At 39.6% G+C, this 16,471-nt stretch overlaps 2 protein-coding genes across 2 annotated transcripts; one reads left to right on the top strand and one right to left on the bottom strand.

Annotated features, from left to right (window-relative positions):
* The first annotated feature begins 1,545 nt into the window (after positions 1–1,545).
* Positions 1,546–9,960, top strand: LOC144664605 (uncharacterized). The gene has a single exon (XM_078525726.1). It carries the CDS (start codon positions 2,013–2,015, stop codon positions 9,672–9,674), a length of 7,662 nt encoding a protein of 2,553 aa, XP_078381852.1. The 5' UTR covers positions 1,546–2,012; the 3' UTR covers positions 9,675–9,960.
* A 187-nt stretch (positions 9,961–10,147) lies between these two features.
* On the bottom strand, positions 10,148–16,455 carry LOC144664813 (mRNA turnover protein 4 homolog). Its single transcript, XM_078526036.1, has 9 exons — positions 16,363–16,455; positions 15,074–15,132; positions 14,865–14,968; positions 14,479–14,569; positions 13,023–13,081; positions 12,845–12,921; positions 12,666–12,740; positions 12,126–12,202; positions 10,148–10,331 (listed from the first exon to the last, which is right to left on the bottom strand). The coding sequence occupies exons 1-9, from the start codon at positions 16,388–16,390 to the stop codon at positions 10,245–10,247; spliced, it is 657 nt and encodes a 218-aa protein (XP_078382162.1). The 5' UTR covers positions 16,391–16,455; the 3' UTR covers positions 10,148–10,244.
* Positions 16,456–16,471: the final 16 nt, after the last annotated feature.

Genomic DNA, 16,471 nt, shown 5'->3' with positions numbered 1-16,471 from the left:
TGTTAAGCTCAGTTTTCAAAGGTCAGTGATTTTGTTCAACCAATTTGAAATGGTCTACGCGTTAACAAAGCGCCGTTTGACTTTTTGGCAAGTATCGCATAAGAATACAACGGACGTGGAAATGATTTTTTCTTCAATTGTTTCTTTGCTGTTCCTGTTTTATCAGCTGTCTTTTTTTTCTCTTACTGATGTGGAAATGAATTTACAATTTAACCGCAATAAAATACAACGGGTGGAATGAAAAAGAAAAAAAAAATTTGGTCATTAGTGTTTTTAAACAGGAAGTTTTAGCTTCGTAATCCATGTGAATTTATTAACCCTGTACTTTTTTGTTTATTTATAATTTAAAATTGTCTTTTTCTTGTTTGTCTTTTCCTCTTGTTTCCTGCAAGACGTAAAATTAATTTAGAATATAGTAACAATAAATTAATTTAAAAAATTAAGGAAAAAATAAATTGATCGACATAAGTTCTGTCGCACAAGAGAACTTCATAAGTGGAAAAACAGCGTCCATGGTGATATTTTCGCATGTAGACATATCCTCCGTGAGCACAACCTTTCTCAGTAAACGTCCCGCGCAAACCTTGCTTTAAACTACGTTAAAATGTATTTGTGGACAATAGGAGTATAATTTACGTTGCGCAATAGCGTTAAATGCTAATCCAAAAGATTTTTTAAGCATATAAATGGGAAGGAATGAAGGCTAAATAGTCTAAATAGATAGTTGCAAAAAAAAAAAAATAATAATAATTGCTAAGAATGCGAATGACGGAGTCTTAGTTTACGTTTCATCGCTTTTAATTTATGTAAATGTTGAATTCTGCGAGCGACAAGACAACAAGAACTGGTCCGCCTGTTAAAAGATGCCAAAACAAATAGCCTCGATACATTTAAATTTGAGAAGGCGGATTCAATTACGGTATATTTGTTAAAAAGCCAAAGTCAATGGCGTTTGTAGAAATTAACTAAAACGAGAATTGAACAAAACCTATTGAAAACATGCACACAAATGTAACAAAAAGAAAATGTAGTGACTGTTATGTTTTAGTAAAATATTGTTCCGGCTTAGTGCGTCTCTTTCTGTGGAATAGAGCTTTTGTGTTTACAATTAAGAATGAAAGTTCCGCCAACTACTTCTCTGCATTTTGAGCAGAAATTGATAGATCAATATAACAGGTAAAAATGTACAAAAGCAATATCAAAACTGACGCAAAGAGATAAAATGATATCTCGCTACGATTTGGCTTCCGGTGTTCGATATAGAGAATATTAAATTTTCGAAAGGAAATTACCGCAGTTCGTTTTTGTAAACCTTTCAATTGACAAGCGCAATTCCTCATATCCAGCTATCATAAGTCAAAACCAGCCAATCACACGCCGCGAAATAAGATCGGTTTCCATAGTTACCGAACCTGACATGAACACCTGTCGCAAACTTGAGAACTAGCGAATCACAAAGAGAAGAGCAAAAACGGAAAATAACAACAACTGGCTTTTTTGCATAATAAATATTCGTCGCTCTTTCGCAGGCTAAATGGTCTTTTACAGCAAGCGGCCCACGATATATTCAACAAATTACGGATTTGCTAAGGCTGGAACTCGAATATAACTTCTTTTGAATGACGTCGAAATATTCCGGGGATTAAATATGGATGAGAAACTCGCCATGTATCAACGGTGGTAAAGACCGTCTGTATATTTCTCCGGGTAATAATTATAGTATCAGACTATTGCGGTGTGTATTTTTCATCACGCGTAAAAATAACTTTACGCTGTTTGCTGAGCGGGAGAAAGTTGCGAAATCCGACTTCTTTGCAACATCGAAATGGCCGTACATGTACAAGCTTTTGTGGAGAAGCCAAAAGTCATTCAGAAAAGTGCTTGATTGTTCGACGAATCTTAAAACAGTGTGGATGGTTTTATTTAAGTCTCCGTTAAGTCGTGTTGGTCCGCTTGACCCGACTGAAGGCCGACATCACTGACACTTCGAATTTTTTTGGCATAAATTGAACATGGCGAATTTTACGCGAGACAAAGAACATATCCACAAGCAGCTTGCTCTGGCGAAAGAGACGCTTATTAAATTAAGAGCGCTTACTGATTCCAAGAATACCACGGAAGGCTTCAATGGACACAACGGCAATTTTTCGGCAGTGAACGGCGTAAATGAATGGGATAGACAGGAGAGCGATGAAGGAGACAGTTCTGGGGTCGGAATGGATTCACCGAATTTCGACCTTCAGGCGCAAGAAACTGCAAATTTCGCAAGTGATAAATCGACAGCCGCGCGTGATAGTCTGGCTAGAGTACTGGGTTTACAGGTGTCGAAATTAGAGGATGATTTAAGAGTGTCTTTGTTGGCGTATTTTGAACATATGGAACAACAAAAAGAAGAATTAACCTCCAGCTTTGAAACAATGCACGCACAGCTTTTAAAACATCAGGAAATTTGTCAGCAACATCGTAAAGAAGACGTAGAGAAAGACGCTTTGATTGAGCGGCTGAAAGCTGCTAAACAAACATTAGAAATGGATGTGGAAACATTAAAACGAGAAAATATGCAGCTGAAGACAGCAAGCGGTCGCACACGTGAAAATGGAATAAGCGGTTATCGAATAAAGCCGGGTTTTGTTGAGCCTGATGAGCTGAGCGAAACTCTAATGAAAGAGAACTCGCGTTTGAGGGAAAAGCTTCGCAAATATGAGTCAAACGATTATGATAGATTGGAGAGAAAGGTGGCTTTACAAGAAAAACTGTGCGAGTCTTACAACAAAGATATGTCATCTAAAGACAAATTGCTAAAGCGTTTGCAAGCTGAAAACCGAGGACTACACGAAGACGTGAAAAGTCTACAAGACGAAGTTTTGAGGGTGAATGCAAATCGCCTGAATGCTGAACAAGATAAATCAAGACTACAGCAAGAAGTGCAGTTTTGCGAAGAGCAAATAAACACGCTGAGAGAAAAATTGAGCAATTCTGCAGAGGAAAGTAGATATTTACAAAACGTTATTAGCGATGTGAATTCCAAAGCGAATATTTCTGGTGATAATTTGTCCGAACTGGAGAAAGAGATTTTGGCCTTGCGTGGAAAATGCGAAAGCTACAGAGATAAATTGAACGACAAAGAACGATTTCTGGCGTCGGTTACAAAAGAAAACCAAGGTCTAAACAAGGCAGTGGAAGCCATGAAAAGGGAGCTGGCTGCGATACGCGGCGAGGAGCGCTCTCTTAAGGTTGAGAACGAAAGGTTGCAGAGAGAGAATGCCGACAGAGAGATTGATCGTTTGAGCTCAGAAACAACTACCGAAGCGCATAGCAGCAAGATTTCCAAAATGAAACAACGACTACACGAGCTGCAGAGCAAGGTTGATGAATTGGAGCGCCAACGAAGACAACACGATGACAGAGAAACTGAGTTGGGTCAAGAAGTGCTTGCCAACCTCGAAAAATACACACAAGTCGAGCAACAGTTGTATCTCACCAAGAGAGAGCTCGCTCAAGTTCGTGGGTTTTACGACTCCAGCGAGGAGAAGAAGAGAGATTTGCAAGCAGAAGTTAAGAATTCCAAAGAAAGAATAGCGTCTTTGGAGAGAAAATTACAAGCGAAGCAAATGGGAGATGAAGATGAGCTAAGAATGAGCGATGTTAAGAAGAACAACCAGGAATTAAACGAAGAAAATCAAAAACTGAGGGACGATTTCCAAACAAGCAAGACCGAAATTAAGGAGTTGGAGGAAGCGCTACAAAGCGCCCGCGAGCAAAATTCTTTGCAAAGAATGAGACTGGATGCTCATGAAACTCTAATGAAAAGAAAGGATGAAAGAATTAAAGAACTACAAAATGAAGTTTTAGAGCTTCACAATCAAATTGACAATTTGACTGATGAAATTCTCAAGAAAAACCGAGAGCTTGAGGGCTTGCGAATGACGAAGATGCTCCTTGATCAAGAACTGGACTTGTTAAAATCTGGAAGGGTATCTGCTAGATCACTTCACAGAGACGGCTTGCCGTTTCATCACACTGCAGACCCGGCTAGTCCGGACAGTGGGTTTTGCGACACAGAGCGAGAAAAAGCTATTGACAGACTTAGAAGAGAAATTCTTTCGCAAAGTAAATTTCACCCTCAGCAATCCGTTTTGTACGAGGAAGATTTGGCAACAAACGGTGAAGACAAACCCAGTGCAGATCTTGCCCTACAAGCTCGCAGACTCAAGGAAACAGAGAAGCGATTACAAGACGTTATTGCCGAGAACGAAAACCTTAAAGATCGAGAACAAGAAGCCAGCAGCTTACAACTACAGATGGATGCGGAGCTTCGTAAAGTGAAAGAAGCAAACAAAGAATTGAAAGAGAAGGAGAAAATGCTAACAAAAGCCTTGGAAGAACGCCAGAATACTCAATCACACAATGAAATCCCGCAACACATTGCAGCTCAGCTTGAAGAAGAGATGCTGCTTTTGGTCGAAGACCCAGTGGAAACCGCCAGTTTGCAGCCTAGTTTAGAAACTAGTCCAGAAAGCGGTTTAGAAAATTTGCAAAGCAAGCCACAAGAGAGTCTCATAGATTTCGAGGACGAGCAAGATGGTCCTAATACGCAACCTCTTCGTGACAGCATCAATCAACTTCAAAACAGAACTCAAGAACTGGAAGGAAAACTTCACGAATATGAGGCAAGTTTGGCTGAGATGGCCGCAGAGAAAGAACAACTGTTAGGAGAATTAACACAAACTCAGGAAAACCTTCAAGAGATAGAGAACGAGTGCAGAACAGCGCAAGAAAATAAAGAAGAACTTCAACAAATAATGCAAGAAGAATTGTCAGCAAAAGATGAAGAGGTTGCCAAGTTACAGAAAGAGCTGTCAGTGTTATGCGAGGAACAAGAGGGTCTAAAAGCTTTTGTAAACAGCTCCAAGGAGGCAAGTTCAGATGCCGAAGACCAGTTGCTAAGAGCTCAGAATGTTATTCTAGATTATGAAAGACAGAAGGAACTTTTGCGCGATAAAGAAAAATCGTTGCAAGAACTTCTGAGTAAATCGGAAGAAAGCAATGCAAATTTGCAAGTTCAGCTTAGCAAGACAGAACAACAATGTCGCAATGTGGAACAGGATGCGAAAGATTTGCAGCAACAAATACTTCTTGTGCAACAAAGTTCTGTAGAATTGGAAGGCGAAGTCCAAGAGTTACAGGAAAAGCTTGCAGAAGCAGAAGAGAAACAGAAGATAGCTTCTGAATGTTTGGAGAAAAGTTCCAGTCTGGCTGGAGAAGAGTTGCTAAAAGCGCAAAGTATCATTCAGGACTTAGAAAGACAACAAGAAATTTCGCGCGACACGGAGAAATCTTTACAAGATCATCTGAACCAATCAGAAGCAAGCAACGCTAATTTACAGGTTCGTTTAGGCGAAGCCGAACGCGAGCATCGTAATAAAGAACAAGAATCGAAAGCGCTACAGCAGCAAATAGTTCTTGTCCAACACGGCTCTGCAGAAATGGAACGCGAAGTGAAGGAGTTAAGGGAAAAGATAGCAGATGAAGAAGAAAAGCGGGAGAAAGCTTCTGAAAGGTTGAAAGAACTACAGGCACAAAATGAAGAATTGAGACAAAAACTAACAGATGCGAACGATGCTTTAGAAAATTCACTGCAAGAAAACCAACGTGCGGTTTTGAAGCTACAAGAAGATATTCGAGAGAAGGAAAATCACATACAACAACTGCAAGAAGAGTTAAATCTCTCTGAACAACGCTACACAGAAATCAAGTGTCTTTCGGGGAACAATCAAACTGAGATTTCGGATCTTCAGGCGGAGCTGATTGAAAGCAAGGAACAATTTTACACAGTGTCACAGGAAAAGACAAGACTTGTACACAGTCAAAAAGACCTGGAGCAAAATGTTGCTGAAAAGGCGGAGAAGATCTCAGCTTTGGAATTAGAGAAGAGCGAGGATAAAAGGATGATTTCCGAGCAAGAAACGAAGGTGGAAGAATTAGTTGACAAGCTTGAAGATTACGAAAATGAGAACAGAAAATTGAACAAAGAAAATGAACATTTTAGGGAAAGTTTGGAAAAAGCAGCGATGACCCAAAAGGAAATGGAGGGGTTACTAGAGGAATCTCAAGAAGAAACGAAAGCTCTCGAACAGCAATTAACAGCAGCCCACGAAAGCATAACAGATTTGGAGACAGCTTTCGAGAGAGGCGAAGACAAAAATTCGCAAATCGAAGAGAACTTGCGCGAAGCTAAAGAAAGAATTGCAAAACTTGAAATGCAACTGGAAGAGTCTCAAAAGGAATCCCGCGCATTGGAAAAAGATTGTAAAGAGACAGAAAAAGAGTTAGAAAAAGCGCAAGCGTCTTTGGATTCCTGTCAAGAAAAGATTGCAACTTTGGAAAAGAAACTGCGAGCAGCCGAAGAAAATGTTTCTGATCTTGAAATGGCAAGGGACAACGGACTATCAAACGAACAACTTCTGCAACAAAGGTTTGCAAATGCTCGCGAGAAAATCGACAAAACAGAAAAGGAGAACAATGAGTTGAAAGAAAGGCTATCAAGGATGGAAAAGAAGTTAGGAGATATACTTTCCAAACAAGAAACGCTCGAAGACAAGAAAGAAGAGCTTGACAAGATTAACAATGAGCTTCGCCATGAGCTAGAGTACGAGCGAGAGAGACGTTTGGCTTTCAAGCAAAAGGTTGATGCAAAAGACCGAGAAAATGATGTCATTCAAAGAAAAGTTCAACTGTTGGAGAAAAATAAGGTTGAAAATGAAGATATTCAGCACAAAGATATGGAAGAAAAGACAAAGTTGAGAGAAGAACTATCGCGTGCTAAGAAAACTTTGTCTGAATTGGAAACAACTAAAGATCATCAAGAGGAAAGTATAAACGAGATGGAAGATTTGTTGAGGGAAACACGTGCAAAAATCGCAACACTTGAACAAAAGCTGGAAGATTCATCGCGAGATAACGCCGACTTGCACGGCCAGCTTGAAGAACTTAACAGAAAGCTGAAATACACAAAGGAAGAAAATTCCGAGTTGGAGAAAAGATTGCAAAAGCAGAAAGAGATTAGCGATGAATTCAGAAATAATCTAGCGGAACGAGAAGAGACCGCCATGAATTCGAATTACAACCGAGACGCCGCGGAGAGAGCTTTGCAGTCGGTGAAAAAGGAGCTTGCCCGGAAGGATGCCAAGTTGAAAATGCAGAAAGAACAAATAGACGACATGGAGATTGAATCTGAGAAGGCTGGCAGAAAACTCAAAGAAACCGAGAATTCCTACAAGAAAATGTGCAACGAAAATGAGAGGCTTACAAAAGAGTTGGCTGACATCAAAGCCAAGCTGGCGAAGTTGGAGGCGATGTACAAAGAAAAAACAAATGTTCCTGTCGAATCAGAAGTTACAGTGGCTAGGGTATCAGAGCTGCAGTCCAACCCAGTTCAAGCCGACAAATTAATTCGGGACTGGTCTGATAAACTAAGCACCGCGCAGATTAAGGTCACCGACTTGGAAAATGACCTCCTAAGAGACATAAAGAAACATGAAATGAAGGTCCGCGGAACACGACCCATGACATCTCAGGACTGGCGACGAAGAAGCGCTGATAATTTAGCAGGGTACGGCAGACCAAGCCGGACCCGACATCGAGCTAATAGAAGCCGCGATAGTTCAGTGGAATCACTCAGGTCGACACAGTCCATGTTCGACTATATTGATGAAAGCATTGTTGTTCATGACAACACTGGAAAGCAAGAATCAGACAATGTACCTTCTGCTGATTCTAAAGAGCGTAGCCCTGTGGAGTCAGATAACGAACTCGCGTCTGGTATCCCTGTGGTAAAGATTATTCCTAGTGATACTGTTTATGCTCCTGAAACAGACACGCACGGCGCACGCGCGGAAGGCGAATTTTCCAAAAGCCTGGGGGATGTGGATGGGGAAGTCTCCGACATCCAATCGACTTCACCAGACAGAGATGACACTCCTGTTGACTGGGAAACTGAAGATTTAATAGATCCACATATTGACTACCAGACACCATTTGAACGACAATCAGCGCAATCCACTTCCACAGACTTGACTACAGAAGACCTGTTTGATTTGACAAGGGATTTACCCGAGTTACAGATCGATTCTCACTCGCCACTTTTCACTGAGTCGCCATCTGACGAACGACGTTCCACAGACTTGACAGATCCATTTGAGGTGAGAACAAGGGATGAACCTGACCTACAGATCGACCATCATCAACAACTTGTCACTGAATCGGCGCCAGGCAGAAACATTTCAGAATACATGGCAGAGAATGTGTTTGATGTGTCAACAGACGATGCAGTAGATCAAACGTCACATGACTACCAGCAGCCACTGTTAATTGAACCACCTTCAGACGATCTGTTCCAGTTCGAGTCACTCCCATCAGATAACTCATCACTTACAACTGTTACAGACCTCACATTCCGATCATCGTCTTCCCCAGTCTTTCCCGAACATACTTTACTTGTAACTTTTGATCCTTTGGACGCTACGGAGTCTCACACACAGAACAAAAACGACGAAGAGTTCCTTGATCCCTTTGAAGAACTCATGAAAATGGAAGAAGCCCAACAAGGCTACAGCAAGGAAACTGACATAAATGACTTAGATGACGTCATCATCGATGTCACAGATGACGTAATTATTGAGGCCAATGATGATGCAATCTTCGATTTCACTGATGCCACGCATGACAACGTCGATGGTGTTGATAATGGCGTGAGTGACACTCGACCAACAAGCATCCCCAGTAAATATCACGTGACAGACGAGGCTGGAGGTGACGTCATTGACTTACCAGAACAAATCGCACCAGTCCCTTACAACCAAAAAGAAACAATGAGAGACTTGGGACCCGGCAAGAGTGAACAAACAAGGGCCCCCAGTATCGATCACGTGACGCGTGGAGCTGGTATTGACGTCATTGACTCCCCAGAACAAATCGCACCAGTCCCTTACAGCCAGAAAGAGACAATGAGAAGCTTGGGACCTGGCGATAGCGAACAAACAAAGGCAGCTGCCGACATCGATCACGTGACGCAAGGAGGTGCTAGTGACGTCAGTGACCCTCCAGAACGAATCGAACCAGTCCCTAGGCCGAGAAAGATAAAAGACAAATTCAAGCCAGCTTTGTGGTCCCGAGGAAGCAAGAAAGAAAAGAATGAAAATGACAAGAAGAAGAAGGATAAGTCGGATGTTGAGCCATACAGCGTTATGATTATGGTTGATGATAAAATCGTTCAACCAGACAATAACTTACACGTAAATCCTGATCACGGAGAAAAGAAAAAACAAAAAGGAACAAGGCCTGCGAGTCTTGCTTTGGAGGAAGAGGAAGAAGAATACAAGTCACCAAGTCAAATAAGAAGAGAATTGGAAGAGGCGAGCAAGGAAAGTCAGCAAAAACAGATTCCACAAGTAACTAAAAGAACACATAAAGAACTTAAACAAAATCCTGAAAAGGAACGAAAACAAAAACCTGATGTTCCTGAGAGCAGGACTGCTCAGTATCATATTGAGGAGAAAAACCGGAGAGAAAACGCCAACGTCAACGACAGTACTGACAGGGGAGGGGAGGGTGAACAAGAGGAAGCTATGGGAAGAGGGCGTCTTCAAAAGTTAATTGCCGCTTTTAATAAGTGATTTAAAACACAATGAACAAAGTACAATATTTAAACCTTGATGGGCAAACACCCATTATACCAAGGCTACCAGCCAAGCATAGTTATTTCAGTGATAGAATTGTACAATTTGGTTTCATGTGGAAAATGTTGGACCTTGAACTTGTGGTCACTTGTGAGAGGTGGTTGCTCGGGAGGTTTAACTGCACAACACATATATTTTGGTTTGATCATTTGCAATGCACAATGCATGCATATCGTTTCATTAATGCACAGTGGTGGAATATTCTACCCATGTTGCGACAATGAAGTAAAAGAGAAAAAAAACACAAAGAAAAAAAAAAAGACCTTTCAAAAAAAATCTAAGACATCCTCTTTCCATGTAAATGGGCCCTTTCATTAGTGTTGAAAAAAAGTTATTTAAATCCTGAGTCATAATTTTTTTTTTTATAAACAAAGCGAGTTTTAGACTTTTTAAAACATCAAGCCTTGACATAAAATTCATTTGTGTTTTATTACAGTCAATTTTAAAATGCTTATATTACAGAATGAGATACACGCCGTGTTTGTGTGTTACGTAAAAAGAAACATGTTATGTAAGTTCTTCAAATGTTCCATTCTTGGACCACATACACAAAAGAGAGATGTGAAACTCAGCCATTGGGTTTCCAAAGAGTTTCTGTTCAAATTAAAAAAAATAGATAAGGTATTTAATGTAGACAAAGTGAAGATCATTCTTTTAGCTTTTACACTGTATATATTTAATGGTAAAAAAAAAAAAAAAAAAAAAAAGAAAAAAAAAAAAAAAAAAAAAAAAAAAAAAAAAAAAAAAAAAACAGAAGCCCTTAATTCTTCAATACTGATATTTTACAACTGCTATTAAGCAGTTGAGACAATGAAATAATAGAGACATTTGAACAAACATGTAAACTGTAAACAGAACATGTAACTGTTAATAGAATTTTGCATTTTAATTATAGCTGCTATTAATGATCATCTAAATTATTTGTCCAGCGCAGTTTGCTACCGAATAGCCTTTGCTAAATAGCAATTTGTAAGCCTGCCTACAATGAACAAAGAGCAGTGTGCATACAGCTGTCTCAAGGAAGTCTGTTGGAAAAAAGAACGCAAGTGCACATGACAAGACCTGCACATGCTGAATACTCACAAGATATAATGACACGACGAACGCGAATTTGCCCATTTTTTTTCTCTTCAGACAAGGTACTTTTAGCCACACTGAATTTTAGAAGAATTTTTTAAAACTCAGACATAAAAGTAAAGCTACAGAAGAAGGCCTCCTGAGAGGAAAAACAAATTTTTCATGTGCAAAAATACAAACTTGTACATTTCCTCCAGGCCAATATGCAGAGTTAAAGTGAAAACCCAGACCAGCTTTTCCTTCTATTTCTTTTTTTTCTTTTTTCTGACAACCTTTCTTGAAACAGTCGTATATGTAAAAGTGCTCTTATTATTAGTTAAGTGTCATAAAAAAAACAAACACATAACCGTTTACTATTGCACAAAAACAGTTTTAGTTACAATGTATAGTGTTTTCAGTTTAAAAGTATACTGAAAAACTGAGTGAGTTAAGTATGGAAACAACATAGATCAACAAGTCTACATTTATGTAATATCACCACAGTTAGTAATCCGTTTATTAGTTATATATAAAGATAGTTTTATAACAAGTTTGAATGGCCTTTGTTTCTTTGTTTTCTGGAATTTTTGAGAAAATAGGAAAAGAAACAGAGGAAAACTGTGTAGAAATATATACTATATTCATTAATAAAATCAACTGCTTTTAGAATAGTTTCAACTGAAGATTTTTTTATTCCCAAAACAGGAAAATAACATATGAAAAGCCAGAAGAATGTTTTGGGTTCCAAAAGGAACAAATGTTCATGTAAATTTGCTTCAGTTTTTCTTGCAGACCATCCATATTCTTCTCTTCATTTTCGAACAGTACCAGTACATTTTTCACAGGATTGCATGGCATTTGACTTTACCAACAAATCCATTTTGTGTTTTTTTTGTTTCAGCAAAAATTCCCTGACTTTGACAAAAACTAAGATTTTCTCTGCCTTTTTACAAAATTCCCTGACTTTTCCCTGACCTTGAAAAATTTTAGTTTTTTCCTGACTTTTCCCTGACCGTGGCAACCCTGTAAAGTAATCCATTTACCAAAAAGATGGCATCTGGTACATTAACCTAAAGTAAAATTCTTAGCACGCAAAAACCCTAAAATGCCCATAAACATGAACAGAAAAGCTCTAAAAAGTTTAAAACTAGCATGAACAATCTAATTTGAACAGCGACAAATTTTGTAAAAATATGGCTTTGGTTGTGATAAGTTCAGTTCGCAAGTTTAGTAGTAATATGTTAAGCCACCATCTCCTTCCGTATTGTGAATGGAGCCTAATTCACACACAAATTGTGTGTATTAAATGACTGATAGCAACAGTTTCCTTACCAGAAGTCGTGCCTGTTCTGGGGTTAGTGTGTCACCCTCTTTGCATATTTGAAAATCACTTTGAAGAGTTATGACACCTACAGATTAAAATGACCTGCATTAGACATTTGCCATGTGAAAACCACTTACAACTCAACAGGGAAGAATGGCCATGCATGTTAAATCACTTTCAACACAGGTTTGACTGTCCTCAAGCAACAATCGGCAACTGGCAAGCGGTCAAGGAGCCCTGGCCTGGGTCAGTGTTGTGTTCTTGACATTTTACTCTCACAGTGCCTCACTCCACACAAGTGTATAAATTGGTACCAGCAAATTTAATGCTGGGGGTAGCCCTGTGATGGACTAGCATCCTATCCAAGGGGGAGTAAAATTCCTAGCCGCTTTCTGGTACAAAATCCAGAGTTAAGATTCCATCTTGTAAGCCACCCAGGTTTAAAGACAGACTTTACCTAAGAAACATCCCACCCAAAGTCGACAACTATCCATTTGAAAATGGCCAAAAAAGTTCACAGTTCTGTTCGAAATATAAAATTCAAGTACCTTTCTTAAGAGTTGTATTGAGGCCTAGTTGTCTGAGTTGTGGCTCCATAGAGTGCTGAAACTGTTCTAAAGCACCTGAAAAATCAAAACAATTCAATTTAACTTGCCACAGAACCCATAAAGTATTGTGCATACAGTATTCTGTGCGTTGTGCGAAGAATAACAGACCAAACAAGTACCCGCATCTATTGTGACGTCACTTGTTGCTTCATTGCCTGATCTGGCATAGTCCATCTCACTGTAATCTTTAAACCATCTGGAACAAACCAACCATCAAATTATCATTCCAAGACAAAAGATTTATATTTACGTCAAACTGGAATAAAAATACAATTAAAAGTACGAAGAAATGAGCACCTGACTACATCATCTTTGGCCTGATTTGTAAACATCAATCCACACTGTCCTTTTAGTTTCTGAAAAAGATAAAGTAAATTACTGTCAAGCCTCTCACATTCTTAGCCATCAAGTACATGTAATAAATTATTGAAGGGAACAACAAGTCAGTGGCTAGTCTGCAATCAGCCAATTTTCCTTCTATAATCTTTTTCTATTATCATAGAGCAATGCAAAATGTAGACTTGCCCCAAGTCGCTCGTTTTTTTCTTTGAAATCAAGCGCAAAAGACCACTTGAGTAAAATCGCCTATGAAATCGCGCTAGAGAGATCGCACGGGATTTATTTCTGTGAACGCCTGCGCGAAAGAAAACAAATGACACTTGCCGAGGAATGGCTCGGAACAGGAGGCTCGGAACGCGCAACTTGTGTCACGTGCAGGAAATCGATTCTAGCTGATTTTTTTTTTGCCGCGAAAATATTGCATCAATTCGTGTGCATTGAGTTGGTTTCTTTTATCGTGTTGACGTCAGTTTCGTGCGCCGTGTGCAGCTGACACATTGCAGTTTTCTTCCTTTTTTGTGGGAAATCATACTCAAGGCCTTTGATGGCTCTCTCATTTCTGTAAGATTTGAAAGGGACAGTCACAAAAGAAGACATTTGTAATGTTTGTTCCAAAACTGGTTTAAACTGCTGATGTGAGAAGGAAACAAGTCTGCTCAAGAGGTAAAATCTTAAACGCAATCTTGTCTCGCGAGCAGCGCACGCTAAGTTGATGGGCAAAGCGCGCTCAGTAAGTTCGCGCGCAATACAATATGATTGACATAATCTCGATGGCGTCAACGGTGGAAAAATCCACCGGTGACGCCACATTTGCTTCGCTTGTTCCGCCACAATCCTCCGTCATTTTGTTTCTCATGCCCGCGCGTGCCCTCCGTTTCTGTATCCAGCTGTCTCCTGCGAATCTAACAAGCGACTTGGAGCAAGTCTATGCAAAATGCAGAAGCTCATCCAGAGGGTGCTTATAACTAGTCATAAGTTGGAGCCCTACAAGTGAAGATGGGTCTTTTCTTGCTTAAAATGTGGGGGTCAGGGGAAAGGTGAACATTTTCTTGCCTATAAAAGGAGGCCAAAAGTGTTTTTGCTCATCAAGCCTTATATTTTCTCCAATAAGAGGACACTATGGGTCCCTGGGTCCCTTCCCAAGATCCACCACTGACATAAAACGTCAGTGAGAGGGGCCTGAAGGGGTGAAATGGGAACTGGGATTTGGGCAAATTTTCACTGAAAACATGGGATTTGGGTCACTGGGACTGGGAATCACAAACAAATAAACAATTATAGAACTGGGACTGGATTTTGAGAATTTGGGAAAACAATAGGCTGGGAAATGGGATTTGGGCACCCTTCAGGACCCTCCAGTGAATATTTGTTAAATAGTATTTCTGCTGTATAACAGACATAAGTCATCACTCACATCAGCTATCTTGTGCAGGTTTTCTCTGTATTCAGCTTCCTTTTCTCTACCAAGTGCAATGGTCATAACTTTATTCTTACCAAAGAAAAACCTTAAAAAATGAATAATACAAATGAATAAGGACTGTTTAACACATACACCCAGGCAAAGCCAATCGATAACCCAATAATCGCTAACAGTCAATAACAGTCTGTGAGTTCAATAGTTATTGATTACTGATTTCAATCAATATCAATGAGTGATTGAAATTGATTGATGTCCAATATTGATCTCCATCGATTGACTATGCCTGGCATACACAGACATCTGTTGAGCAACCAAAAACACTATAAAAAAAGCAATCCAGGAATCTACAAAGAAAAAAAATAAATTTTATGTTATCATACCTACTGTGCTTCCACTCATTCCTGACTTCTTTTAATTTACTATTCCTCATATTTTCCACCGAAAACACATAGATAAAGGCATAATTATCTACACATTCTTGAATCTGTCATAAACAAAACATCATGATTTTATTTTTTTTTCATAAAAAAACATTGTTAAAAATAAATAGAGATAAATGCTATAGTTACAAATAAATGAGAAAGCTGACCTCCTTTACCAGTCCAGTTTTTAACTCTAAGCCTTTTTTCTTTGCCTTTGTCAGTGAAACTTCAAAAAGAGAAAAAAAAGTTTAATATACAAGCTTAATTTATTAGGGGGAGGCGTAGTGGCCTGATGGTTAGCATGCTGGATTCCGGATTGAGTGGTCCAGATTTGAGCCCTGGCCGGGGTCATTGTGCTGTGTTCTTGGGCAAAACACTTTACTCTCACAGTGCCTCACTCCACCCAAGTCTATAAATGGGTACCGGCGAATTTACTGCTGGGGGTAACCCTGTGATGGACTACCATCCCATCCAGGGGTAGTAGAAATACTCCTAGCCCCTTAATGCTACAGATCCTGGGATAAGCTTCGGCAAGTATTGGCCACTTGGCTCGAGGCTTAAGCTTTAATTAATTGCGGGCCCAAGAGAGGCCCGCAACCCTAATCTTGACAGTGACCAGCGGATTGCGTTTTACGCGTGCGTGCCACGTTTATAAACCAGGACCGAACCGGAAGTTGAAAATTTTTGTTCTTCCACTAAGCACGATCGGAATGCGAAAATGTGTTAATCACGACAGTTTGTCGTAACACCGGAAGAGAAAAATCTGTTCTCCAAGAGCGATATTTTAAAAACAGCTTGTAAACCTTCTGTGACATTGAAGGCGTTATGTGTTGCTTTTGAGAACATTTGCTGTGATTGTATCACAGATAAACCACGGTAAAGCGAATGATTCCAACAACGGTTATTGTCGAGAAATTCGTTATAACACTGACAACATAGCGAGTTTACTGACTGAGAAAAATCACATCTAAATTCACACTTGCGTGACGCGTTACTCAGAATAATTGTCTATTGTCCATTTGATCATTTCAGTCCTCCTTGTTCAGTCGTTTATTTATAATTATCGGCACTGCCTACCAGTACCTTGTCTAAGTGCGTCAAGGCCCGCACTTTCTAACCTGTGGTTACCACTAGTTTAATAAGCAATATATTTCCTACACATGTAAACTTGACATAGGTCATCCTCAGCAACAAGAAACGTGGTCTTTGATCTCATAAACAGTCATACTGATAGGAACCCCAAAACCAAACCATATAAGATGAAAAGCAATATGACATATACTGAACTGGAGAAACGAAATGATCACAGAAGAAACAGTTTTATTGGTGATAGTGCGCTGGAGGAAGCATTCTGTTTTCATTCGGAGGTTTCTACGTAAAAATCCCTTTTTGGGGGTACTAATATCACTTATCGCGTAAACAGCTCTGTTGTACGTACGTTTAAAAAAATGCTTACCTGTTTTATTTCGTTTGGATTTGGGCATTTTGAGGAGTAAAACCTTCTAAACTGTAAGCAAAATTTCCACACAATTTCCAACTCCACGTGAAAATTCTGAACTCTCAAT

Source organism: Oculina patagonica, chromosome 9 (assembly GCF_052425735.1).
Source record: "Oculina patagonica isolate OP01 chromosome 9, crgOcupat, whole genome shotgun sequence".
Classification (NCBI taxonomy): domain Eukaryota; kingdom Metazoa; phylum Cnidaria; class Anthozoa; order Scleractinia; family Oculinidae; genus Oculina; species Oculina patagonica.
Note: the sequence above shows the minus strand (reverse complement) of the source record. Positions and strands in the feature narration are given on the sequence as shown.

What these genes read in the sequence shown, in the direction of transcription:
- LOC144664605 (XM_078525726.1), top strand. Translation starts at nt 2,013, where the DNA reads ATGGCGAATTTTACGCGAGACAAAGAACATATCCACAAGCAGCTTGCT.
- LOC144664813 (XM_078526036.1), bottom strand. Translation starts at nt 16,390, where the DNA reads ATGCCCAAATCCAAACGAAATAAAACAG. An exon ending in ACCTGCACAAGATAGCTGAT is followed by an intron (nt 13,082 to 14,478) that starts GTGAGTGATGAC and finishes TATCTTTTTCAG; the next exon opens with AAACTAAAAGGACAGTGTGG. An exon ending in CAGAACAGGCACGACTTCTG is followed by an intron (nt 10,332 to 12,125) that starts GTAAGGAAACTG and finishes TAATTTGAACAG; the next exon opens with AAACTCTTTGGAAACCCAAT.